This window comes from Coenobita brevimanus, chromosome 110 (genome assembly GCF_032717465.1).
Source record: "Coenobita brevimanus isolate Jiangsu-jjx chromosome 110, ASM3271746v2, whole genome shotgun sequence".
Classification (NCBI taxonomy): Eukaryota; Metazoa; Arthropoda; class Malacostraca; order Decapoda; family Coenobitidae; genus Coenobita; species Coenobita brevimanus.
Window position 1 is genome coordinate 2,876,761 of NC_137063.1, and position 25,769 is coordinate 2,902,529.

Here is a 25,769-nt window from a genome sequence, read left to right on the forward strand (position 1 = left end):
CCTCCTCTTCCCCAACCTTCTTAGTAATGTAGAACTCCTAGAGCCATACTCTCATTGGTTTCAGAGGCTTTTAAGCCCCTCAGTTGTAATTATTTTGTTTGCACATTAGACCTTTTTTTTTTTACATCAATGTAGATTGTATAACTAATGTGCAACAATAGATTAATGTATCAAATGAAGAGGTGCTAGGGGGCCTCGTTATCTGTTTGACTGCAGTGTATGAATTTGTAGTGTTTTATTCAGGCTGCAACCAAATTATTTGATTTAACCAAGAAATATTGTATTAAAAAACTAAAGGTCAAACATGAATAACACTTTGGTGCCATTGACTCCTTTACACACTTCATTCAGGTTGACGATTATATTCAGTGGAGTGAGAATTTTTTTGTGTTGAAGGGTTAACCAGTGAGAATACGAGACCCAATCTCCCAGGAAATCCATTTCGTTTTTGCCCTTTCCTAATTCGTAGTTAATTAATTGTTGTCACTTTATACAATACGTGATAATTACTATGCAGCTCTGAGCATTGTTGTACAGTACAATATAGCTTACGTATATTCCTCAGCTATAACCCGTACACTGCATCACAGTGACATTTACGTTTCTGTGCTCAGTTGAATTAGAGTGAAGTTGCATTAGTTATTTGGGTATCCAGATTGTCAAAAATACACAGACAGTTACAATTTCATGGATCTGATAATTTGTGCTCAAAGTGACAGAAATTAGGTATATTGTTAAAATGAAAATTTATATTTATATGGTGTTAAACCATAGCCTTCACTTTACAATAAATACGCTTAACTGTAATGTACTTTTTTTTTTTTACCCTGTATTATGGGACTGAATACACTGATCCAAGAAAATGGTTTATGAGAATTTTTGCCTCTGATGCAGTTGGACAAAAAAAAAATAAATAAATAAAATAAAAATAACCGCGCCCTGAACTTTGACCTTGACACGAACATTGACCGTTGATTGTTGTGTACCAGAATTGAATCACTTCTTCCCAGACCCAATAGTGCTAATTCTGACTTATATCGGATCAGGTAGTAGTGAAGCAGACAAAAATATACTCAATCATATCATTGCGCATTTATTAATTCTTTGTGATTGCGTGACGTCATCTGTAAACACTGCTGGGCTTAGGCTACGGCGATCAGCTGGCGGCAGACGACGGCAAAATTAGCGGAAAGATGGCTGCACTTGGCGGTCGAGGGGTTGGACGGTTGTCACAGGCATTGTACCGCGTTAAGCTCTCCCAGTCTACGAAATTAAATTATGTATATGCAGCTGCTTTCCATAGTTCAACAGTTCTTAACGGTAAGCCGAAAGTTATTGAAGGAAATCATAGTAATTCACGGTTTTGTAAACAAGTAGCCAAATTATGAGTGATGAATCTCCAGTAGGTTCATTACAGGTCAGTGAAAGACAGAAATGGAGTTACTCTACAGCTGCTCATAAGGTTGGAATTTTTAAAAATACAACCTTTGTTTTCGATTCACTCGGGACATACCTCTTGTAAAATCTGCTTCCAATAGATTAGGTGTGCTAAGCTGACTCCGTACCCTCTGTACCCCAGCTCAGTTGTTCAGTTTATACACGGGTTTTATATGCCCCTGTGTAGAGTACAACTCTCATGTGTGAGGAGGCTCCCCATATACTGCTCTTAATAGGGTGGAGTCAAAGGCTTTTCGTCTCATTAACTCCCATCCTCTCTGGCTCCCTTCCGCTGCTGCATATTTATCTTTTCTATTGCTACTTCAGTGGTCACTGCTCCTCTGAATTGTCTGCTTGCATTCTTCCACCTCTACGATGGGCGCCTAGCACCTGTCTAGCAACAAACTCTCATCCCTTTTCTGTCCAGCTCTCTAATGCAAGAATAATCCGTTACCCCCAGTCCTTCATTTATGCAACAGGTCAACTCTGGCACTGTCTCCCTCTGTCTGTATTTCCTACTTCCCATGATCTCCAGTCTTTCAAACGTATTGTGTCCAGGCATCGCGAAATGATCGGATCTTGAATTTGGCTTTCTTTGGTATTGTTTTTGTTTTTCTTGGAAGGAACAGTTTGCAGGCTCCTGGCCATTGGTTCCTTCTTCCTTGCATTAAAAAAAAAAAAAAAAAAAAAAAATAGCATCTGTCATACTGTTACTGTTGATTGGTGACATTACACTTTTGAAACTGGCTGTCTTTTGCAGGTTTAGGCTCTTCTCAGCAGTGTTAATTCCCTTCACTACGATGATGTATTTGTTACATGCTGTATTTCATGATCTTTAGTCTTGTGCATGATTCTACCATAACACTGTATCCATCAACATTGAGGGCATAGCTTGAAAGTCAAAGGAAATTATGGGGTATAGGCACACTGTACTGGTAAAATCGTGATAGAAGTCTGGGTAATCCATAAGGAGACACAGAACCACTTCTTAAAAATTAATAAAATATTAACCTACTATTGAATATAATCAGTGACTTTGTAAAGGTGTACAGAAGTGCATTTTTGAGTGCAAAGAGAATCCATCAGTAAACAAGGAAAATATGATTATATAAGGGATAGGATAAGTTTGGTTAGGTTGACATTAAAGAGTTAGGTTAGGATATATAAGGTTGGGTCATCATGAAAATTTAGGTTAGGATTGGATAAGTATGCACTGACAAGGATAATTTTGTTCATAAATGGTGTTCTAAGATGGCATCCTTCTGCCTTTGTGCACCACAAGATGGTGTATGTCTGTCTGCTGCCATGAGGGATTGTAAACAAGCACAGCGTTTTATATGCTTTTCACCACTTTCACACCAAAATAAAAAACATCAGAACTTGAAAATGCAATAAGAAAATACTCAGAGAATCCCATGACAAGCTAAGATAAAAAAAAAAAAATCCTAAATAAGGTGGTCCTACATCTTAAGAATTACCAAAATCAGCAGCAGCAATCCTAGAATTAGTTGTAGATGTTGGCGACCATCATCCACTCAATGTAGTGCTATCTACTTCTTTCACTTTTATCATTCTTTTTCTGTGTCTGCCCTCCTCTCATTCTGTTTCTCCCATCTTTCCTTTCACTTCTTATTACTCTTCTTTCCATTTCAGGTGGCTTTACATTGAGTGATAAGTCTAATGGTTTTCTGTAAGCTAGGAAACCATTTACAGCACTGGGTGGTAAGCACATAACCAACCCATGCATGATCCCTACTTGTCAACAAGTGGGTTGGTGGAGGGTTTGTGCCCCTTCCCGCAAAACAACTAACTCAAAGACAAACGGCCACCCCTCATGGGATTATGACATCTGGCTAAAGATAGATAGATGAAAGCTGGAATTATATAGATGGATCATCCAGACTGAACAAAACCAATTAATAACCTTTGAGTCTTAGTAAGTATAATAGCTGTACAAAAGTTAATCCCCCCTGGGGGTAGGGTTTTTTTTTCAAGAATACTCCCCCAGTATCCCTGCTTGTCGTAAAAGGCGACTAAAAGGGTTGGCGGAGGGTTAGTGCCCCTCCCCGGAAAACAACTAACTAAAAAAACAATCAACAAGCCTCGGACAAGGACTGACCAAACGTTGACGACCAAGGACCGGACAAAGGACATTGCAATTGGAACTTGGAATGTAAGGGGAGCAAATGATGAGGTGAAAGAGAGAGAGATTGTCCAGGTGCTTGAGGATGCGAAAGTGGATGTATGTGGAATAACTGAAACAAAATGGAGAGGAGAAAGTGTGAGAGAATGGGAGTATGGATGGGGTATATGTGCAGGAGTAGGTGAGAATGAGAGGGCAAAGGAAGGAGTATGTATAGTTGTGAGTAAAAGATGGAAGAGGAGCATAAGACAGTATGGATCAGTTGGATCAAGGATTGTGTGGGTAAAGTTGAAAGTTGGAATACAAATGTGGGCGATCGTGTGTGTGTATGCGCCAACACAAGATCGTGCTAGAAGAGTGATAGAAGAGTTCTGGACAAATGTAGAAGTGTGCATGGAAAAGTTTGGAAGGAATGAGAGAGTGTTTTTGATTGGTGATATGAATGGTAAAGTTGGGAATGTGAAGGTGGATGGAATAGTTGGTGAGTGGGGTGTGCCTGCTGAGGTAGATGAGAATGGGAGTGCGTTAGTGGACATTTGTGCTGGGAGGGGGTTGGTGATAGCCAATACCCTCTTCAGGCATAAAATGATCCACAGGTATACATGGCGAGTGATGAGAAGGGTGGGTGGTGAACTGAGTGAAAGGAAGGCAATGATTGATTATGTGTGTGTGGATGAAAGGATGCGAAGATGTATATTGGATGCAAGAGTTTATAGAGGTTGGGGGAGTGGACTTTCTGACCACTACTTGGTGGTGGCCAGAATTAAAGTTCAAGTAAGGTGGAGGAATAGAAGAAGGGAAAGATGAGAGGAAGGAGTAGTTGCAAGGAGAGTGGAAAGGTTACAAGAGGATGAGAAAAAGGCAGAGTATAAGAGAGAAGTGGAGGAACGATTGGGCAAATATGAATTGGAGCAGATGGGGGACGTGGAAGGTGTGTGTAGAATATTTACAGAAGAAATATGTGCAGCATGTGATGTGGTGTGTGGAAGGAAGAGAAGACGGAGGGGGGTGCAAGGAACAGCGTGGTGGACTGAAGAGGTGAAACGGGCTGTGGCACAAAAGAAGAAAGCATACAATGAATGGATGAGAAATAGGGGCGTGGAAGAAGTTGAGAGGCGGAAGAGAGAGTTATATGTAGAAAGAAAGAAAGAGAGGTGAAAAGATTAGTAAGAGAGAGAAGAGAGTGGATGAGGAATTTGGAAGGAATTTGAGTGTAAAGTGGAGGGACTGTAAGAAAATGTTCTGGAAAGAGGTGAAAAGAGTAAGACAGGGTGGAAGTGAAGTTAGCAGGGGAGTGAAAGATAAAAATGGTAGAATACTAGTGGAGAAGGGAGAAAAAGTGAGCAGATGGAGAGAACACTTTAAGGAATTGTTGAACGTGGAGGATGGAAGTAATGCGAGTATAAGTGGCTGGGGAATGGCTGGGAGAAGGAGGGAGGTGAGAGGACAGGAAGAAATCAGTAGGATAGAAGTTGTGGAAGCAATGAAGAAAGTTAAGTCATGGAAAGCCCCAGGAATTGATGGAGTGTGTGGTGAAATGCTGAAGCATGGGGGAGAGATAGTAGTAGAATGGATGTGGAAGATGTGCAGATTGGCCTGGGAGGAAGGTAGAGTCCTGGAGGATTGGAAGTCAGGTATAATTATTCCCTTGTACAAAGGAAAAGGGGAGAAAGAAGTGTGTGGTAATCATAGGGGCATTTGTCTTCTTAGTATAATAGGAAAAGTGTATGGTAGGATACTTATTGACAGAGTTAGAGAAAGAACAGAGAAATTAGTTGGAGAAGAACAGGGAGGCTTTAGGAAGGGAAGAGGTTGTGTAGATCAGATATTCATTCTCAGATCTTTAGTGGAAAAGTTTCTAGAGAAGGGAAAGAAGTTGTATGCGGCTTTCATGGATTTGGAGAAAGCATATGACAGGGTGGATAGACAAGGATTGTGGAAAGTGTTAAGAATATATGGAGTAGATGGGAAGTTGTTGAATGCTGTGAAGAGTATGTACGATGGTGCGAAGGCTGCAGTGCGTGTGGATGGTGAACTAAGTGAATTTTTCTCTTTGAAGGTTGGGTTGAAACAGGGATGTGTCATGTCTCCATGGTTGTTCAATCTATACATGGATGGTATAATAAAAGAGGTACAAGGTAGGGTAGTGGATGTTGGAGTGGCCCTGGTGAGAGAGGATAGTGTTTGGAAACTCCCTGTACTGTTGTTTGCAGATGATACTGTGTTGAGTGAAGACGAAGGGGAGCTGCAAGGCTTGGTGGATGAGTTTGAGAGAGTGTGTAAGAAATGGAATCTAAAGGTGAATGTAGGGAAGAGTAAAGTGATGGTCTTTGAGAGAGGTGAAGTCAGTGAATGTACAGCGAGGTTGGATGGTGAGGAATTGGAAAATGTGAGTACGTTTAAGTACAGTACTTGGGTAGTGTGATGAGTAAAGATGGAGGTTTGGAGGGTGAAGTGCTTGAAAGGGTACAGCAGGGAAGAAAGGTTGCTGGTTCTTTGAAAGCAGTGATAAGAAACAGGGAAGTGAGCATGGAAGTGAAAAAGTTACCACATGACAGTACTGTGATACCAAGTCTAACGTACGGAAGTGAAGCTTGGACGTTGTTGGAAGGACACAAGTCAAGAGTGAGAGCCGTGGAAATGAGTTATTTAAGAGGAGCCTGTGGAGTCACATGGAGAGACAGGCTGACGAATGAGGATATAAGGGAGCGTTGTGGTGTTGATGTGGGTGTGATAGGAAGCGTTATGAGGAACACACTGAGGTGGTTTGGCCATGTGGAGAGGATGGAGGGTGAAAGACTGACGAAGAGAGTGTATGTGAGTGAGGTGGAGGGGGAAAGAGGGAGGGGGAGGCCGAGGATGAGATGGAGATATGGGGTGGAGAGGTATATGAGAGAGGGGGGTGTGAGTTGGGAGCAGGGGAGTGAAATGGCAGGGGACAGGGCGACTTGGAGGCGATTTGTTTGTGGCCACCCCAAACGGGATTGAGGCGTCTGGCAATAGATAGATAGATAGATAGTTATTCAGACAGACCTGATGCTACGGTATATTATTACAGTTTTATTATCATTATTATTATTATTATTATTATTTTATCAGCTTTGGTAAAACAGCCACAGGCTATAGAATTGTAAGAGGATAAAACTATTAATGGGGCCACCATTTTTTTTTTTTTTTTCCTGAGAGGGGATGTGTAGTAATAAAAGGGTTAATTACGGCAATATCCTTCCCCTCCAAATAAAATTGTATCCCTGGAGCTGAATTTAAGTCTGGATATAGCAAGAATAAGCTAAGAAATATGTGACCAGATTCAGAGGGTTAATTGCAGAGAGTGACGATGTATAACTCCTTGCAGTCCAGGTGATGACCTATTATTTATTCTTGCCACTACCAGGTGATTTTATTCAGTTTAGGAAAAGGCCCTCATACCGAAGGGGTTAATGGAGGCAATATCTGATCCCTCAGCTCAAAAAGTGTATCCAAGTGTTATAACTGAAATGATACATAACAAATTAATCACTAGTCTGGCCGAGATTCGATTCCTGGCCCATGCGCTCCAAATGCGCTCATATTACTGCTGAGCCAAACGGAGGATCCCCACTTTGCCTGCAGGCATTTATAGACCCCATTACACAAAGCGAAATAAAATTATCAGGGATGGCAAAAATAAAATAAAAATGATTTCCAGAGGCTCATTGAGTTAACCCATTCACTGCCAGAGGTTTCCCTTACACTTAACTAATCATCTGGTGATAGCAAGAGTAAACTAGTAAGAGATTATTGTACTGAGAGCATTCATAGATTCTTCAAACCCGAATTCCTTGAGCAGCTTCCCTAAGTTGAATAAAATAAAAGATGTGTCCATGGTACTGAAGGAGATAAAACTAATTTCATTGCCATCATCTATGGAGTTTGTCCCTAGTCTTTATCATAAACAGCCAGTATACTTAAGCCTGTCAGTATGATGGAGACTTTTATTCACTTTATACATCTTTATTTACCGTACTTTATGGGAAACTTCTCATAGTGAATGAGTTAAGAATTTTAGACTCTGCTAAACTTTACCTGGTAATTTCGTCATTAAAGAGGAAAGACATTGACCATAGGGTTGTCCATGATTTTGATAGTTATTTTAAGTAGCTACTGTACAGTAGGAACTCAACATTTGCAGTTATAGAATGACGTAGTAGAGCCACAAATAGCCAATATGTGTAAATAGGGATGTACTGCTCCCAGCATAGTCCACCTTCACCCATTTCCCTCCCATGAAAACCACACATTCTAATTTCCTGCCCAGTACACATGCATCATCATCATCATTATTATCATCAGTCACCATTAATAACCATTACTGTAGTTACCAGCCAGTAACCATCAGACACCAATCACTCACCATCAAGTACAGTACACATGTCATGATACACAAAGCAGTTTTGTGAGTCATCCACTAATAAATGTCCATTGCATTTTTGGTAAGCTCTGCCAACCCTCCTGTAAGGCTATGTTGGTAGTGATGTGATTGAGGAGAATGAGTACTACGGACTGTAGCTCTTGTGAGTGTTGAGTTCTTACTGTACTAGGATGTAACTGTGATGTGAACTAATTATTAAATTTTTCTGCAGTGGAAGGGATGCCCATTAAAATGCCATCCCTGTCCCCCACCATGATGGAGGGAACCATCATCAAATGGTTGAAAAAAGAGGGTGACCCTATACAGCCAGGAGATGTCCTGTGTGATATTCAGACAGACAAGGCTGTTGTTTCTGTGGAAACAGAGGAGGAAGGGATCATGGCAAAGATATTGGTATGTTAATGAATATATGTATATTTTTTTATGTGATAAGTTACTCATTTTGCTGCAGGTTTAAGGAGCCTAGCTGCACTGTCCTGCACAGTATTTATTTATTTATTTGTTTATTCTTAAGTTTATTTTCCTTCCTCCAGTTTGTTTATTGGTATCCCTCCTTAAAATTTGCCACTTTCTTCACAGACAGGTTATTCATCTTTGGTGGAAGTGTTGAGGATGAGACCTTTTTTGAAAACTTACTTGAGGGACACAACCAGCTGACCATCACTTACCATCCTGATTTACTTGAAAGTTTTGACAGTGAAGCATCAGTGCCATTCAAGACTTTTCAGCATTTTGGACAGCATGGTAGTGATACAGATCAACAAAAGGAAATAAACCAAGTTCAGGTCGAAATGGAGGGATCAGATCAGTTGAATAGCCAGCCACAGTCTTCTAAATCTTCAAGGGAGACTGAATTTACAGATCCACTGTCAAACAAAGCTGAAGACTTTGTCAATACTTCTTTTGTAAGAAATGCAGTGACTGATTCACATAAATCTGTGACACATTTCACAAGTAGTGTTTTTCCTCATAAACCAGTAACTATAAAATCAACTCCTGAATTAATGCATTATGATTTTGGAGTAGACAGTCAAGACTCTGAACATGTAAGAGATACAGTTATCAGTGGTTCACGACCTAGTGTCCAACATCAAGACTCTGTAGGAACCACATCTTTAGGCTGTGATTCTGTCTTGCCATTGGTATCCCAAAGTGACCCAACAAGTGACTCCATCACCAAGAGTGAGGAAACAGTGGCTGTTCCTTCTGTGTCCTCCGAAACCTCAGTGGTAGCCGGAGCAGCTCTCCAGGTATGAGTCTGGGTAGTGCAGTCAGTTCTTGCTTGCTGTGTTCAGTTATCTTACTCTCTTAATTACGGTACTTTGTTTACAACATTGACCTCTTTAGTATGATAACAGATCAATTTTTTAAATGGTCATTTTTGCTGTTTACAGCATTATTTGGCTAAAGACTAGAAGGTGGATAGATTACCAGGAGAGATAGCAGTAATTAGGCCTACCCCCTTCACAGTTATACAGTTCTCAGAAGGTGAATAAAATCATCTGGCAACAGCAAGAATGAACTTCTAGTAATAATGAAGGGGTTAATATGGATGCTGGTGCACAGGAAGATCTCCAACAGTTTACTTTGGACCCTGAATACAACTTTGGCACAGAATTAGGTACTGATAGATTAACCGTATTCAGCCTTTAACTGCAATTATTTTGGTTGTTTTTGTTGTGTCATAATTTTCAGTTACAGATTGTTGAGGCTGAAACCAGTATTTTACATGAATATCCAAATATCTTTTGATATATCAAGAACAAGTCAGTGTAGAGCAGTTGAAGTCCATGAGTAGTATATTACAGTACATGTGCTTTGGTAGTGCGTGTACTGGCAATTTTTTTTGGTATTTTGAACTTTTGGTGATTATTTTTATTAACTGTGCAGGTACAGTATTTGAGTTACTGAATAATGACCATACCTTTATACCAATTGAGTTTGAGCCAATTTCCAGAGTTTTACTTGGCAATGTATTTTGTAAGCAATGGCATGATCAGTACTGTGGTAAAGGGACAGAATGACTGCTGCACTGCCCAGAACTTTTCCTAGTTGAGAGCTCGGCAGAAATTGCTGGAGAACTGGTAATGACTTGTATGGAAGGATGGAACTGCAATACCTCATCAGTGTTGTTGAGAATCACATGATAAAGGTTATATCCTCCTTTTTAACCCCCAAAGTCCTATGGCTGATGATTGTGGGCCTCAGAGAATGTACAATAAAGTCCTGTGGCTGACGATCATAGAGAGGTCACAAAAAACTGGAGAGCTGTGACCCCACCTCTTTTCTGACATAAATGGTACCAAGCCAATGGAAACTAAGGGATCAGGTGGTGGGAGGCATGATCTGGCCCCCTCTTCAGGTGTGTGGACCCCCCCCACCCCTCTCCACACCATCTCTCCACCTCCCTTTGCCCCATTAGATCCTGCCTTCTGTGTCCCCTCCCACCCAGACTACCCCTCATACCCCCTCTAGACTGTATTGGCTGTGTGTGGCAGACATATTCCCTCCCTTTCACCCCCTACTGATGCCCTCCCACACTCCCTCCACCTCCTTATTCCTCCTTACTTCTCAAGGACGTCCCATTCTCGCTCATAGCAAGAAGCAACTTTTTTTACGGTTGATTGTGCATTAACCATTAGCCATATGGGAGTGAAATATACATTTTGTGGCATGTAAAATCAAGCTCCTCAAATCTATAAGACAAAAATTTACTTGATGTAATTTTTATTCTCTCTCTCTCTCTATACGAGAGGGGTAACCATTTTTATTGACATTCTCTGACAGTCGATATTGTGGTAACCATTAGTCATATAAGAGTGAAATACAGTAATCCCGCATTTTTTGCGGATTTTTTGTCTACGGTTTTGCCCTCTCGCGGATTTTCTTAGCATTAATAAGTTCAACAAAAATATCCTTGAATATACAGAAAAAAAAAAAATTGAAGTTCCCGCAGCTTCCAATTGTAGCGCGGTAAACTCACGCCACCCTCTGTCCCTTTCCCGTGGCCCCTCTGCCAGTGTTACCATATCTAGCATAATTTTATTCTTGTAGCATAATTTTGATCAAATTTTCGAGTCTGGAATATTTTTTAGCATATTAGAAGTTTTAGAATCATTCTAGCATAATTTAGAATGGAATGGAATATTTTTAGAATAATTTTATAAAAGCTACAAATCAGAGAGAGAGAGAGAGAGAGAGAGAGAGACGAATAAGGTAAGAAGATGTTTGAATAGTTGGTTACTTTCAGTTTGGGCTTGGTTGGGTTGGATTAGGTTAGGTTGGATTAGGTTAGGTTGGATTAGGTTAGGTTAGGTTAGGTTGGATTAGGTTAGGTTAGGTTAGGTTTTAGGTTAGGTTCGGTTTGGTTCGGTTAGGTTAGGATAAGTTTGAGCTTTGTACTTTACCCATGAAACCTAGGTTTTTCCGATGGATTTTGGTATGATTCATTCGATTTTCAGCTTCATTTCAGTCGGAAATGACCATTTTCTGTGTTTCCCCCCCTCCCTATAACCCCCGATTCCCCAAAGATCCCTCATTATTTCAGGGGGATGGGGGGGGTCATATCTCAAAATCTGGTTATTTCCGACGGAAATGATGCTCAAAATCGAACGAATCACATCAAAATCCATCAGAAAAACGTAAGTTTCGTGGGAAAAAGCAGTATGGGTAGATACCGATATTTATCCTCTTACTGTATGTAGGTTCATTTTAATATTTTCATAGTAAACAATATATAATTAATATGTTGCACGAATATGTATAGAATTTTATCATTTAGCTTCAAGTTAGCATAATTCATTTTTTACTTGGAACAAATATGCTCAATCTAGCATAATTTTTTCATTGCCCTAGCATAATTTCGTTGTTTGGATATGGCAACACTGCTCTCTGCCTCGCATTCTTCAGTCCACGCCTGACTGCCTTAAGTGGCTGTTGTGGTTGTAACCACACTATGATATGAGCCTCTTGTCTCCCACTTGCTTTCCACATGGCCCCAGGACGTAAGCCAGCCTCACCAAAGGCTAATAATACAATTAGTAAGAACTCCAAAGTGACAAAACGATCAAGTTATGACCTCAGCAGAGAAAATTGTGTTACTGGACAAGCTAAGAAACGACCGTGCGAGTGTTTGCTATCACCAGTTAATGCATCTTTTTATTTTGTACTGTTTTGTTAATAAATGTGTAGATAATTGTGTATTACAGTACGGTGTTTACGTTTTTCCTTCATAATGGAGTATGTGCTTTCAATCTTGTAAGAAGGTATTTCGGGATGAGTGTGGAGGTTTCGGGACAATTCGCAGTCACAACAAACACAAAACAATTCGCCTTCATTAATGAAGATAGCTGTGGGTGACGCTAGAATATAATTCAAAGGCGACTACAGCGAGGAAGAAACAAGTTAATTATTGACTAAAGGTGCAACTAATAAATAATATCCAGAACCTACGCTACTGAACATAGACTTTGCTGGATCCCCCTGAAATATAGTTATTAAAGTATTGATTAATTAATAATAAGTATATTGATGAAAGTATTGATTAGTATATTTATAGAATGGCGGGGAATCGTCCAGGGTGCGAATTGTTCTGAAGGGGAATCGTCCATGTTTTGACGGGGAATTGTCTGACGGCGAATTGTCTCGCAATCAGTATGGACATGGACTGTATGATGGGCAGCATGGTGGACACAAGTGCAAGTTTTCAATTGTTAATAGAGTATTCGCGGAATTGACTTTTCGCGGGGGTTACAAGAACGTAACTACCGCGAAATATGCGGGATTACTGTACACATTTCCAGGTGTGTAAATTCAAGCTCTGGAAACCAGTAAAAAAAAAATTTAGCTTGGTGAAAGTTTAAAAATCGGACCTTTTTTGCGTTTCTGGGGACAGGGGAGCTGGGAGATTTGTGGTCTTTGGGGGTTAACTTGTGAGTCAACAGATTGGTGTGCATCCTGTAGATGATGTGAGCCATATTTTTTGTATGGCTTATTTGCCTGTGACGTTATACAGAGTACCGAATGAATGGATATTTGTTTTATATTACTGGGCACTGTTGATCGTTCTCCTATTTACTACTGTATTGTTTTTTGGGGACCCTTTTTAACCTGGCGTTTGATTTTCAGGCCGTATAATCTCATGCAGCATTGTAGTCAAATCTCATTACCTTCTCAGGACCTAATCTCATATTTTCTTTACTGTGTCTGCAGAGACTGTCCCTTCTGCATTCAAGATTGCACAGCATTTCACCCAGCTAACATCACACATTATCTGCATATGTCCAGACTACATCAGCCTACACATATTCATCACCTCACAAACATTTGAAGTGACCAAGTGCCCTCGTAAATATGCGTGCATTGTTGAATCCCTCGTTATAGGGCTTCACATCAGCCTTCCCATTCTTGCTTCATAGGGTTCACCCAAGCAAAAAAATTTCCTCTATGTGGCCTTCTTTTGCTACTGTAAGGCATCATACTTTGTACAGAGACTTAACAGTAAGTCTATGTATGTGAAGTTATTCCTTCATCATTATTTGGGATTACACACCTCATATCTTCCAATCACTTGTAGCAATACTTCATGAACACAACCAAGAACCACATCTTGTACTTCAGTCTTCTTTAGCATGCCGAGTCATTCAGTCTCCCTTACAAATGGCCTGCTCATAGTTGGGTATACCTTGCCTCTTACTTTTCATGCCATATCACTTTTTATGCTCCTGCCCTCCATCATGATGCCTCAGTCCATCCCACTGACTGTAACACTTGGCATCTCGACATGACCCTCAGACATTTACACTACAAACACTCTCTCAGCTTTGTAAATTTTTGCACATCACCTTTCTTGTTTCAGGCAGGCAGTACCAAATCTTCTGCATGCAACAACTCCCATGGCAACCCGGATCTAGAATCCCAAAACAGAATTATAGACGCCATGATAAAGAGCAGGAACTCAAGACAGACCTTAGTGGACTTCCACTTTCTATGCCAGTGACTCTCATGCATTTTCTCGAACCTTTATTTTCACTGTTCTCTCACCACTTGCTTCTTCACACCATTCCACACTTCCACTGTGTGTTTGGTACTTATAATATTTTTTATTGTATATGTTGATTTATCTTTCCTTATTTTCTGGATCCTACCTTCACCGTATCCTTGGGTGGGAAAGAAAGTCAAGATGATAATTGCTTTAAGTTGCTGCAGGTTAATTCCTTGGCTGTTTGTAGCTATATTAGATTTATTTCTCATTCCATGAATTGTTGTGGTCTGTGGCATCATCGCCTTGGCTTCCAATGTCCTAAAGACGATAATATGAGATTGACTGGTACTGTTTTTATATGAGCTTCATTAGTAGATTTTTTTTTTTTTTCAGTGTATTAAGATGCAGAAAGGTACAGTATCATAATCCAGTATGATGTGTAATGTTCTTATATTTTCCTTTTTTTTTTTTAACATTTTGTTTTTCATGAACATATAAATTGTTAAATGTGCTTAACTATTGAATAAGTACTGTTGCACTGTTTAGCCTCTCCTGTGATGACTCTGTTTTTATTCATTCATTCATTCATTCATTCATCATCTAATCCAGTGTTGCCCCTTGAGGAGTGTAGGAGCCCGGGGCTAGGCTTGTTGGTTTTGACATTTAAGATGAGTGACCAGCCTCACTCATCCCTGAGTGGCATTACATGAGCAGTAAACTTCAACCACCCCTTGGATATAAACCTACATCAGTTCAACCCTGTTGGAGCACCTTAATTGCCCACTAAACCACCACGTGCCATAATTTGGTTGTATGGGTACCACCCAGCATAGTAAATGGTTTCTTGGCGTACAGGAAACCATTTGGCTTGTCAGTCAGTATAGAGTCACCTATAGACAGAAGGAAGAGGAAAGAATGATGGAAAGAAAGACACTAGAGGAAGGGTGGAAAGAAGGAAGAGAACAAGAGGCAGGCACCTGAGAGAACACTACATTGAATGAGTGGATTGATTAAGTACAGTATAGGAGAACCTTGTCAGACTGGAGTGAATTGCAGCCTTCATTTACAGCTTCACTATCAGGGTGCTCTCTCAGGCATACTAAAATTGTCTTGACTTAGTAAAATATAAAGAAATCTCCTCGGGCAGAAATGGTTAACCCCTTCTGTAAGTGATGCTTCTTTTTTTTTTTTTTTTTTTTTTTCTCTAACCAGACTGTTTTATTGACTTTGGGAGAAGAACAAGATAGTGAAGAGGTAATAGATGCTGTCTCAATTACAGTCAGTATAAGTGGCCTCTATAAAACTCAATAATCTGGAGAGGGTGGGAATAACATGTAAAATAGGTCATTGCATTGAGTTGGTTAGGTGCGTGTGTGAAGTGAGGCACAGTTGCAGTCCACAGTTATAGTATCTTTAAACAATCAAAGGATAGTGATATCTTGCTAAATTAAATAGTAATTTTCAGTGGGGTTGGAATCTTACTTTTGTTAGTTTGGAACTCCTGGTGTGTGGATTTAGCTATTTATTTATTTATGCATCTCCCTACGTGTCAAGTGGTGGAGTTGGTGGAGGATTAGTGCCCCTCCCTGTAAAACAATTAACTCTAAGCCCTTGACCACCCTGTTTGGGATACATGGCATCTGGCAATGAGTGAATGAATGAATATTTCTTTATTTATTTATTTATTTTTTTTTTACCCTATATCACTCCATCTTCAGGTGGGAAGAGAGGTGTGGATGATGATGATGATGATGAACTGTACTATCACAAGCAAAAGGTTATTGAAAATCCACCAGCAGCAATGTATTATATCTTCCATATTCCATATTTGGTATTATCAGAGACTATCCCCTGTCATTCACGTTGCTGTGTATTCCATATTGTTTTTACTTAATATTTAATGTAAATCCTTTCCATCGCCACAGCCAGCAGGGAAGTGTCAATAAACTTTTGATCATGATAGTAGTGGCTTTCCGTAATATAGATAGTTTTTTTTTTTTACATACCTTGCGATGTCATGAAGTCAGTAGTAAAATAATAAGAATTTGTGACCGCCTGGGAACACCAGATGCTGTTGGCATCCCTACGTGTCAAGTGGGGTTGGTGGAGGATTAGTGCCCCTCCCTGTAAAACAATTAACTCTAAGCCCTTGGCCACCCCGTTTGGGATACATGGCGTCTGGCAATGAATGAATGAATGATGTCTTTTAAATTTCCATTCCGTTTTATGAAGATTTATAAATTTTCCCCAGTTTACAGTAGCAGTATATGTAAAAATTATATTTAGGACTTCTCTCTTATTTACAGTGATTGCTTGTAATTATATCAGAAATTATATTCTAGAGCTTATCTCTTGCTTTTAATAAAAACGGTTTGTAGATTAATTAGTTATTTCTTTTTACAACAAGGTGAGTGAAGATACGAAGGATGTGAAGGTGGGGACACTAATTGCTCTAATGGTGGCCGAGGATGAGGACTGGCGTAGTGTGGAGATGCCTAAGGACATGGATGACACTGCCTCAGCAGCATCACCGGCCAGTAGTGAGGCGCAGCCACCTAAACCGTCATCTCCACCAGATGGCCATGGGTCAGTCTGCCACTATCTTAATCCTTGTGGCCATGGGATGCCTTTTTAATATTGTTGTAGATAATTTCAGACTATTTTATTTGGCACTGGAGATCCCACCCTTCAAAAGGATGGGGTTAGTGAAGGCTAAATTGAACCTCTCCAGTTTGAAGTTTTCCTCCAAATGAATAAAACTGACTAGAGGTACCTGTAGTAAGAATAAGGCCTGGAGACACCTTCCTTATTTTATTGCACTTATTACCAGATTATTATAAGGAGCTCTGGAAAGACTTCAAAGTGAGGTTAGATAATAGGCTTCATTAATATCGTTCCCTGCTTGGGTGCTCTCCTAATCTGATCATAATCATGTGGTAGCAGCAGTGATAAAATATAAATTAGCATCCTTTGACTAAAGGGGTTAATTACCTCTATGCATGTCTTGCTTATTCATAACTCTTGCACAGTTGTTCACAACTGAATCATTCATTACAATGCTTAGTAAGAAGGAATGTAAGTAACATCTTGTACTTACTAAGGATCTTGATCTTGGCTTTCTTTTGTTCATATTTCTTTTGGGAGGGATAAGTTTTATGCACTTTCAGTCTTTCATTTGTTTTTTCCATATTAAAATACCTGATATATTTCAGCCATTTTCATGTGTGTTTTTGCATCACTCAGCAGTAATTGTGGTTTTACTGCAAACGCAGGTATAAAAATATAAGACTAAATTTTTTTTTGTTAAAAGGTGTTGGAGAATATATTTTGAGAAAGGGGGAGCTTGTGGTCACTAGAAAAAGTCACAAGCAACTTCCCCAAATCATACCCATAAAATATCATTGTAAATGGAACCTGCACAGATGTATGCGTTAATTCACCATAGTTAGTCTCAACTTGAGACTAGATAGAACTAGCACAGGGATGTGGCATTTAAAGTGGCCATTTAGCTTTTTTAACACATGAACTTTTACTTCATTTTCCTGTCCCCTCTTATTCCTGTCCCAAGAGATGTAAGAACCATTCACCTGTATACTCACATTCCCAAAAATATAATTTCAGCCACCCAGATAGCGATTGTTTGACATGGAGTGTTGATGCTGTTTGTACTTACATAATGAGGCAAATATTATCTGAATCTACTGTGTATTTTACATGTTATGTAACTTCCTTGTTAATGCTTGATTATTAAAAATAGCCAGCATGTACACAGGCTGCATGAGTATTTACCAGAGAATATTTTCAAATATTTCATGGACTGTTCCAGAAGACATGTTTTGGTGATTGTGGATCCTAAACAGGGTCATGATGATTATGATGATAATGATGATGATTTAGGTATTAAGTTGTCATCATAATGTATTATAGGTGTAAAGATGCCTGTTGTGAATGAGTTCTTTCTTTTTTGTTTGTCAGAAATTATGGACCATCGGTGAGGAATTTACTGGAGCAGTATGGGTTGACAGCTGAACAGGTGACTCCCTCAGGCCCACACGGTGTCCTCCTCAAGGGTGACGTCTTGAGTCACATCAAAGAGAGGAATCTTAAACCCAGAGCTCTTGAGCCAGGTATTTGGAATAGATTGAACATACATTGAATTGTGTATTGTAAAACATCTTTCCTCTGGCCTTCTTTGTTTTAGTGTTTCATTAGTCAGTCATGACTTCTCACAAATAATGTAATAAAACTTGGCTGAGTCATACGGTACGCTTTAGCATTGCACCATATTTTGCTTTAATGCCAAAATTGGGCTGGACTTGGCAAACAGCTCATTGATCAGAATACAGAGTGTTGAGGGAATCCTTTATTCTGCAGTGAAGTATCATAGATGATGATGATGATGATATTCAGGCTAACACCAGAAGATTTTATTCAACCAAGAAAATTTGAAGCATTCGGAGACTTCAGAAACTGTCTCAGGCAGTCCTTTCTCTGCTGTTGACACACCTAGAAGTCTTATCAGTACCAACATTGGACAGTATTGTAGTATTCATTTCTGAGAATACCATGCAGTTAGAGTTAATAAGCATTTTTTTATGTAATCCGCTATTAACTTGAGATCATTAATAATATTAAAAAAGATGATATGTAAGGAAGCTATTCCTTCAGTGAACAGCCAGATGCTCTCAGCTGCCATCAGTGTGGAAGTTTGGATCTTCCAGTTCCTCTGTGTTTATTAACCCTTTTAGCCCAGCGCTGTTTTTATGTTTTTCCTACCTACGTTTTTATTATTTATTTATTTTTTCAGCTATGGGGAGAGGTCTGGTAGTGAAGGGTATTTGAAGGCAGTGTATAATTGCTGTATTTAAAAAAGGCATTTCCTAAGCTGAATAAAGTCATATGTCAGATCTAAGAATGAAATAAAATGACAGTTGTCAGTCTGACAGTTCTGAGAGTAAGATAAAAATGACAAGTTGTGTGTGCAAGGGATTAATCCCAACATTATGATGGTTTTGTATTTTATTCTCACAGTTTCCTGGCTAATTTATTCAACTTAGGAGAGAGTTTACCAACTGGAAGGGTTACATGAAGTGATCATAAGTGCTTCAGTAGAGAGGTCCTTCCTAATCTTGAACAGAATCATCTGGCAGTATTAAGATGGTGTTAACTTGCTGATAGGTTAACTGTAGTATACTTCAGTTAATAGATAATGACCTGGTATGTTTCAGTATCTCCACCCAGTGTTCCGTCACCTGCTGCTGCCGCTCCTGAGCCAGCCCCAGCAGTGACACCACCACCACCACCACTGGTCATTGCCGAGGGACAGGAATATGCAGACATGGAAGTTACCAGTATGAGGAGAACCATCGCCAAGCGACTAACCCAGTCAAAGGCATGAACCTTGTCTTACTTTCATTCTTACAATTAGGGGTTGTTTACTTATTTTTTTTATATATTTATTTTTTTTGTCACATGGCATACACAACAACCACTGGAAATAAACTGATAAGCCAGCGTACAACTGACACCAAGTGCTGCAGTGCTGGAGAGAATTTCTTACACAAGGCAGTCAGTGATCAAATACTTCATTGTTTATAAACTCGATACATCTCTCAAAATTTGTGAGAGTAAGAATTTGCATCAGCTCTGCCAGCCAGGAAATATACCTTGGTTTGACAACATAGTGTCCCTTGCAGCAGAAGATGACAAGAGGACTTAACATTGTGTAAATGCCCACATTAATATATGGCAATGAAACCCATATGTTGTAAATTGAAAAGCCAAGAGTGTGACCAGTGGAAATTGGACTGATAAAGGGATGTACCAGTATGTAAGTTGCATCAGTTGGCTTGGATTTAAAAAGACAAATTTTTTGAAAGCTGTAGAGTAAGGTATTCTTTTTGTCAAAGGGGAAAAAAAAAGTATGTGTAGATGGTTTGATTAAATGAATGAATGATGCACTAGTACATATGGAGAGGCACATGTTAAGAGTTGCACATTATTTATTTATTTATTTATTTAACTCAGCCATAGATTTAATGAATGACTTTTTTCCCATTGTCCTTTGTAAAGTGCATCAATACTTTGTGGATGATTTTGACCCTGAGTTGGAACAATGAATTTTGAAGGCTTGAATGATGGGTGATAATATGTATGGCCTCTTGCTTTCATGCTCTCATGTTCCTGTGACTGCTTTCTTCTCACCCCTCAAATATTGTAATTAAAAGAAATGTTGGAAAAATAGTGATGATGATGATGGTGATGACAGTGATGATAATGTTTAGGCAAGTATGGAGACTGGGCAGGAGATTAGCAATGCTGTCAATATAAATGGAGGTGTAAGGCAGGGATGTGTGGGTTAACTGGTACATTTTTTATCTCCTCTTTTGTGCATGCATGCATGCATGTGTGTGTGTGCATTATTATTTATGTATATGTATATTTATTTAGTTGTTTTTTGTAGTGGGAACTAGAGTCAGGATTGTGATAGGTATGATGATAATGCTTGTGGATGGGGTAGTTCTGTAGTAGAAAGTGAGGACATCAGGCTTAGGAGCTGAAAGGAGCTACACTGGAATTGGAAGGTCACTCAAGCTGTCAGTATTAACGCTGTCCCTCTCAGCATTGTAGAATTATCAAGTGTTAGCTGGAACAGAATGCTAGAGCTGTTCCAACCAGAAAAGGGCTAACTTGACTGCGTGCTGTTGATATAAATATTTTGATGGTAGGTGAGTATGAGTGGGTATGCACAAGAACAAAAATGAAAGTGAGAGCAAGTAAGAGTAAATTAGAGCATTTACAAGGAAAGAACATGACACAGTAAATTCTCTTATATAGTATGGAATGGATGGAGAAGCGAGTGAATAGATTAGAGGTGAGGGAGGAGCTTGAGGAGTTAGCATTAAATATGTTGGTGCTGTGTTGTGTAAGGATGGATACATGGAGACTGGAAAGTGAGGTTATTCAGAGACGATAGGTGAGGCTGTGGGTGGGGCAGGGGAGGTGAGGCTGTGGGTGTGGCAGGGGAGGTGAGGCAGGGGAGGTGAGGCTGTGGGTGTGGCAGTGGAGGTGAGGGTATGGGTGTGGCAGGGGAGGTGAGGGTATGGGTGAGGCAGGGGAGGTGAGGGTATGGGTGAGGCAGGGGAGGCGAGGGTATGGGTGAGGCAGGGGAGGTGAGGGTGTGGGTGAGGCAGGGGAGGTGAGGGTGTGGGTGAGGCAGGGGAGGTGAGGGTATGGGTGAGGCAGGGGGGGTGAGGGTATGGGTGTGGCAGGGGAGGTGGGGGTATGGGTGAGGCAGGTGAAGTATGACAACTTTCTCAGGTTTGGTGTCATCCTTAAGGCCATCCTCAATTCCTTTCCCAGTTGGATAATGTGTGAGTACAGTACAGTAATTGGTAAGTTTGGTTGAATATTGAGTGGTTGGCCTTTGCAATACGATGTCTTAGTTTAATCTTGTCACCATCAGAAAATTTTATTCAGCTTATAAAAGACATGAAACTGAAGAGCTTATTGTAGTCTGTATTTAACCTCTTCCTTTCAGAAAATTTCTTGGAAGCTTAATAAAATTGTGTGGTGAGAGGAAGAATAAAGTGTTGAAAACAGTCCTCAGGGTGAATGACTTGACTTGAAGAAAATGTCGAGAAGAATAAAGTGTTGAAAACAGTCTTAGGGTGAATGACTTGAAGAAAACACCGCGTCCTGTGCTGCTTTTAATGCTTTCTATCAATCTGTCAATCTGTTGCCAGACACCTCAGTCCCGTAAGGGGTGGCCACAAACAAATTGCCTCCATGTTCCCCTGTCCCCTGCCATATCACTGCCCTCCCCTCAGCTCACACTCCCCTCTCTCATATACCTCTCCACTCCATCCCTCCATCTTATCCCCAACCTCCCCCTCTCTCTGCCCCCTCGACTCACATACACTCTCCTTGTTAGTCTCTCACTCTCCATCCTCTCAACATGGCCAAACCACCTCACTGTATTTCTCCTAATGCTTTCTATGACATCCACTTCCACAGTACTGCACTTCTTCGCTTCCTCATATGTCAGTCTGTTTCTCCATGTAACTTTCAGGTAACTCATTTCCACTGTTCTCACTCTTGACTTGAGTCCTTCCAACAAGGTCCAAGCATCACTTCCATACGTTAGAGTTGGCACCACATTGATATCATGCAGAAATGTTTTTACTTCCTTGCCCACCTTCCTATTTCTTATCACTGCTTTCAAAGAACCAGCAATTCTGCGATATGGAAATTAATTGTGTCCAATAAACAGTTGAGAATTTTTCATGTTACGGGATGTAAAAGTGGACTTCGTTAAAATGATCGATTGTAAGCATGAGAAATTGAATGAATTGTTGATGTGCATGAATGAAACAGAGAGAAATTGAGTAAGAGAGAATGGCAGATATCTGCTGTGGGATTCTCAGCAGGAGCAAGGCTTTGGATATGACGATGTTGATCATGTTACCAAACATCTTTTCTTCATTCTTTTATATTAATGTTGATATTCATTATTACTCCATGAGTTCTGTTATATTGTGAGCAGTCTTCTGGCAGACTGGGATTGCTCACTCATATGGGACGTTAGAATGCAGTGCAGACAAGTTGGTGGAACTGAGGAAGGAGTTCAAGAAAGAGGGTGCAAATGTGAGCATCAACGACCTCATCATTAAGGCCGTGGCAGTGGCTCTCACTCGATGTCCAGAGATGAACTGTGTTTGGAATGGAGATCAGGTGAGTAAGTCACATTGCGTGGGTTAATGTACCAGATACAAAAGTTGTTGTTGTTGCCCAACCCCAGTATATCTGACTGAGCAGATCTGTTGACCACAGGCAAACAGCTACCTCCATGGTGCTGTCCCACAGGCTCAGCACAACATACTCACAGTGTAGAGAGCCCGCACCCCTTTGTGGTAGACAGTACAGTACCCCACTAGGGTTGAACAAGGGTCCTTCCCACAGCGAAATGCAGGGAAATACGAGAAGATTTGTATCCAGGGTGAACACCACAGGTGTTCGACCCAAGGTGCACAGCACCACTAAGCGTTAGTCCCTCATCAGCAACAGATACAGAAGTAAAGTGGTACCATAAGGAAGAGTTGCTAGAAAGCCTCTTGATTTCATGAGGATATGGTCCTTAGTTCTGTTCAGTAACTGGTGCAGTCAGTCCTCATAAGACAGTGATGCATTCGAGAACATCACAACTTCCTCCTTATAGTAGGTGTCCAGTACCATCAGTTAGGAGAAACTGGCAGATCAGCTTTATTGTCTCGTCTATTTTTGCCTCCACCAGCACAATGTGGAAGGGAGGTTATGTATGCACCCGTGTCTGTCTGTCTGTCTATCTTTTTGTGTATGTTTTGGAGTGTTGTAAATGAATTTCAGTGAAATCTGCTAGGTAGGATGGCAGTGGTACAAGGAAGAGGTGATGAGATATTGAGGTGGATCCAATTGCATATGCAGGAATAAATAATAAATTTCAATGGCATCAGCGGAGGTATGCCATCTCTGAGTTACAGTAACAGGGCCAACCAAGACCATCAAATTAATTTACTGACCATGTAAGACCACAACTATTCGTCTGGTAGAAAAGAGGAAGTACAGCAATAAATCTTCAATGTTATTGACATTGGTGAATGAATGCTCTCTGTGAGCACATTGTAGTTCTTTAATTAACTGTGGATTTAACAGCAAGATAAGTGTTTAAAAAATACATGATTTATAATAAAGGGAGTGTAATATCCATTTCATTACTTGTACTTTCATAAAAATTTGCAGCAAATTACACAGATACAGTATTTAGTCAGTTAACAGATACACTGTACAGCAGGCATCTTTTTCTTTCATAAACAGGGTTTGGATACAAACTAATGTCATTCTGCAATGATTTCAGTTGACCATGGCAAATCAAGTTGACGTAAGTGTTGCTGTGGCCACCCCAGCTGGCCTCATCACTCCAATAGTGCGAGGAGCCGACACCATAGGGGTTGAAGAAATTGCTTCCAGAGTGAGAGATTTGGCTGGCCGAGCACGTGAAAACAAGCTCAAGTTGGACGAGTTTCAGGGGGGTACATTCACGTAAGTTTAAACTGGTCGTGTTTTGACTTCAAGCTTGAACAAGTCACCTTTGAGGAGGCATATTCATGCTACCTCGTGCACAAAGGAGATGAGAGGTTTGTAGTGATGAGTGCGTAAAATAGGTGGGAGGGATACACAGGATTAAGCTTAGTTTCTTTATTTCCCTGATGTTTCAGACTACACAGAAGATGGGCTCTGAGTATTTCAAAACATTTGAGAAACAAAGAACTTAAGCTCTTTCCTGTGCTTTTTTTACCACTCATTTTACCTGAGGAAGGTTTGTTTTACCGTTTGAGATGGAGGAAGAGACAGTGTCATGCATATATTCTTCATGTGTTTTAAATGAGGACTAGGCTAGGCTAAGTGGATGGGAGCAAAAATGCTGACAACTACCACCCCCTGATTTGGCACATTGAATCAGAAGTGACATGGATGTAATAAACCCACCTTCTATTGTTGTGTTGCCAGTACCCTTGTAGTAATCCTTATAACACACAAATGGGGAGATAGAAGTAAGGAGTTTCGTTCCTGAACTTTCTTTCCTATATTATCACTCTTCTCCCTCTCCTTGTGTGCACATTACTGTAATCTGAATTAGAGCAGCGATGTTCAAGGATATCAGTGGATTTTGTAGTAGTCCTGGTAAGATAAACAACTGATTCAAAATGACAATTTATTATCACAAAAGATCTTGTAGAACCAATTAAGGTCATCATCAGCCTTGGCTTTAGTGTCCTTTGCACATCCATCAGATTCCAAATGCTTGCAGACTCCACAGACAGTTTGCATAGCATTATAAAAGCACAGTGGAGTTACAGTCTGTCTCATTCACTGACAAGTGTGTTCATGTTAATCCACGACCACAGTAGCACATGGCTAAATTTAGCTTTTGGTGGCAACAGCGTTACTGCTTCCCTTTAATGCTAAAAACACGGAGACAAAAAAATATCTGTTAGACATTGGAAGAAAGAAAAAGACCATTCCAATTATGGGAAAAGAAATCAGAGCAGTGTTTCATGAAGACCTAGATTGAGGATTAATAGTGAAAATGTCGTTGTAAAAATATACCAGTCTCAGACCATTCTGCTGTAGCTAACTATTTGTGCTTAGGTGTTCCTCAGGAAATAGGAGGGCAGAGAAGAGGATAATTATGGTTATTATGCATTGGGTTAAGTAACATCTAAACTTTCAGAGTCCTGTTAACTTGAAGGTATTGTTATTTTCTGTATGCATAGACATTGAAACTCTCAAGTCTGATGCCAAGACTAATTTTTCAGAATATCAAACTTGGGAATGTTTGGAATCAAGGAGTTCAGTGCCATCATCAACCCACCTCAGTGTGGCATCTTGGCAGTTGGAGGCAGCAGACTGGTTTTAGGTATGTCACACTAACCATACAACACTGGATACATATATGTCTCCCTTGTGCAGCCTCACCTACTGTATACTAATAGAAGCAGTTCACATCCTGTCACTCTTTGCTTTATGATCCTTTTTTTTTTTTTTTTTTTTTTTTTTTTTTTTTTAAAATACCATTTGATAGATAGAAATTTGTGTGTGTGTGTGTGTGTGTGTGTGTGTGTGTGTGTGTGTGTGTGTGTATTTACCTACAGTAGTACAGTATTTACTTAGTCGTGATATACAGGAAACGAGCTATGCTTGTGGTGTCGTCTTTGTGTCTCAACAAGTCAAACTTTGCCGTAAACTCATTTACGGTA

The 25,769-nt window shown here is 40.1% G+C and overlaps 1 protein-coding gene across 2 annotated transcripts in view; it reads left to right on the forward strand.

The window, feature by feature from the left end:
• The first annotated feature begins 1,156 nt into the window (after window positions 1-1,156).
• LOC145417477 (pyruvate dehydrogenase protein X component, mitochondrial-like) overlaps window positions 1,157-25,769 on the forward strand; it is a 31,087-nt gene continuing 6,474 nt past the window's right edge. Inside the window, exons 1-8 of one of the 2 annotated variants that reach the window (XM_080286183.1) lie at window positions 1,157-1,320; window positions 8,203-8,384; window positions 16,382-16,560; window positions 17,950-18,101; window positions 19,203-19,366; window positions 22,531-22,707; window positions 23,867-24,051; window positions 25,329-25,429. In XM_080286183.1, coding sequence (XP_080142309.1) covers window positions 1,194-1,320; window positions 8,203-8,384; window positions 16,382-16,560; window positions 17,950-18,101; window positions 19,203-19,366; window positions 22,531-22,707; window positions 23,867-24,051; window positions 25,329-25,429 — 1,267 coding nt within the window. In that variant the 5' untranslated portion in view covers window positions 1,157-1,193. The remainder of the gene's footprint in view (window positions 1,321-8,202; window positions 8,385-16,381; window positions 16,561-17,949; window positions 18,102-19,202; window positions 19,367-22,530; window positions 22,708-23,866; window positions 24,052-25,328; window positions 25,430-25,769) is intronic. The other variant, XM_080286184.1, reaches the window with a different exon arrangement.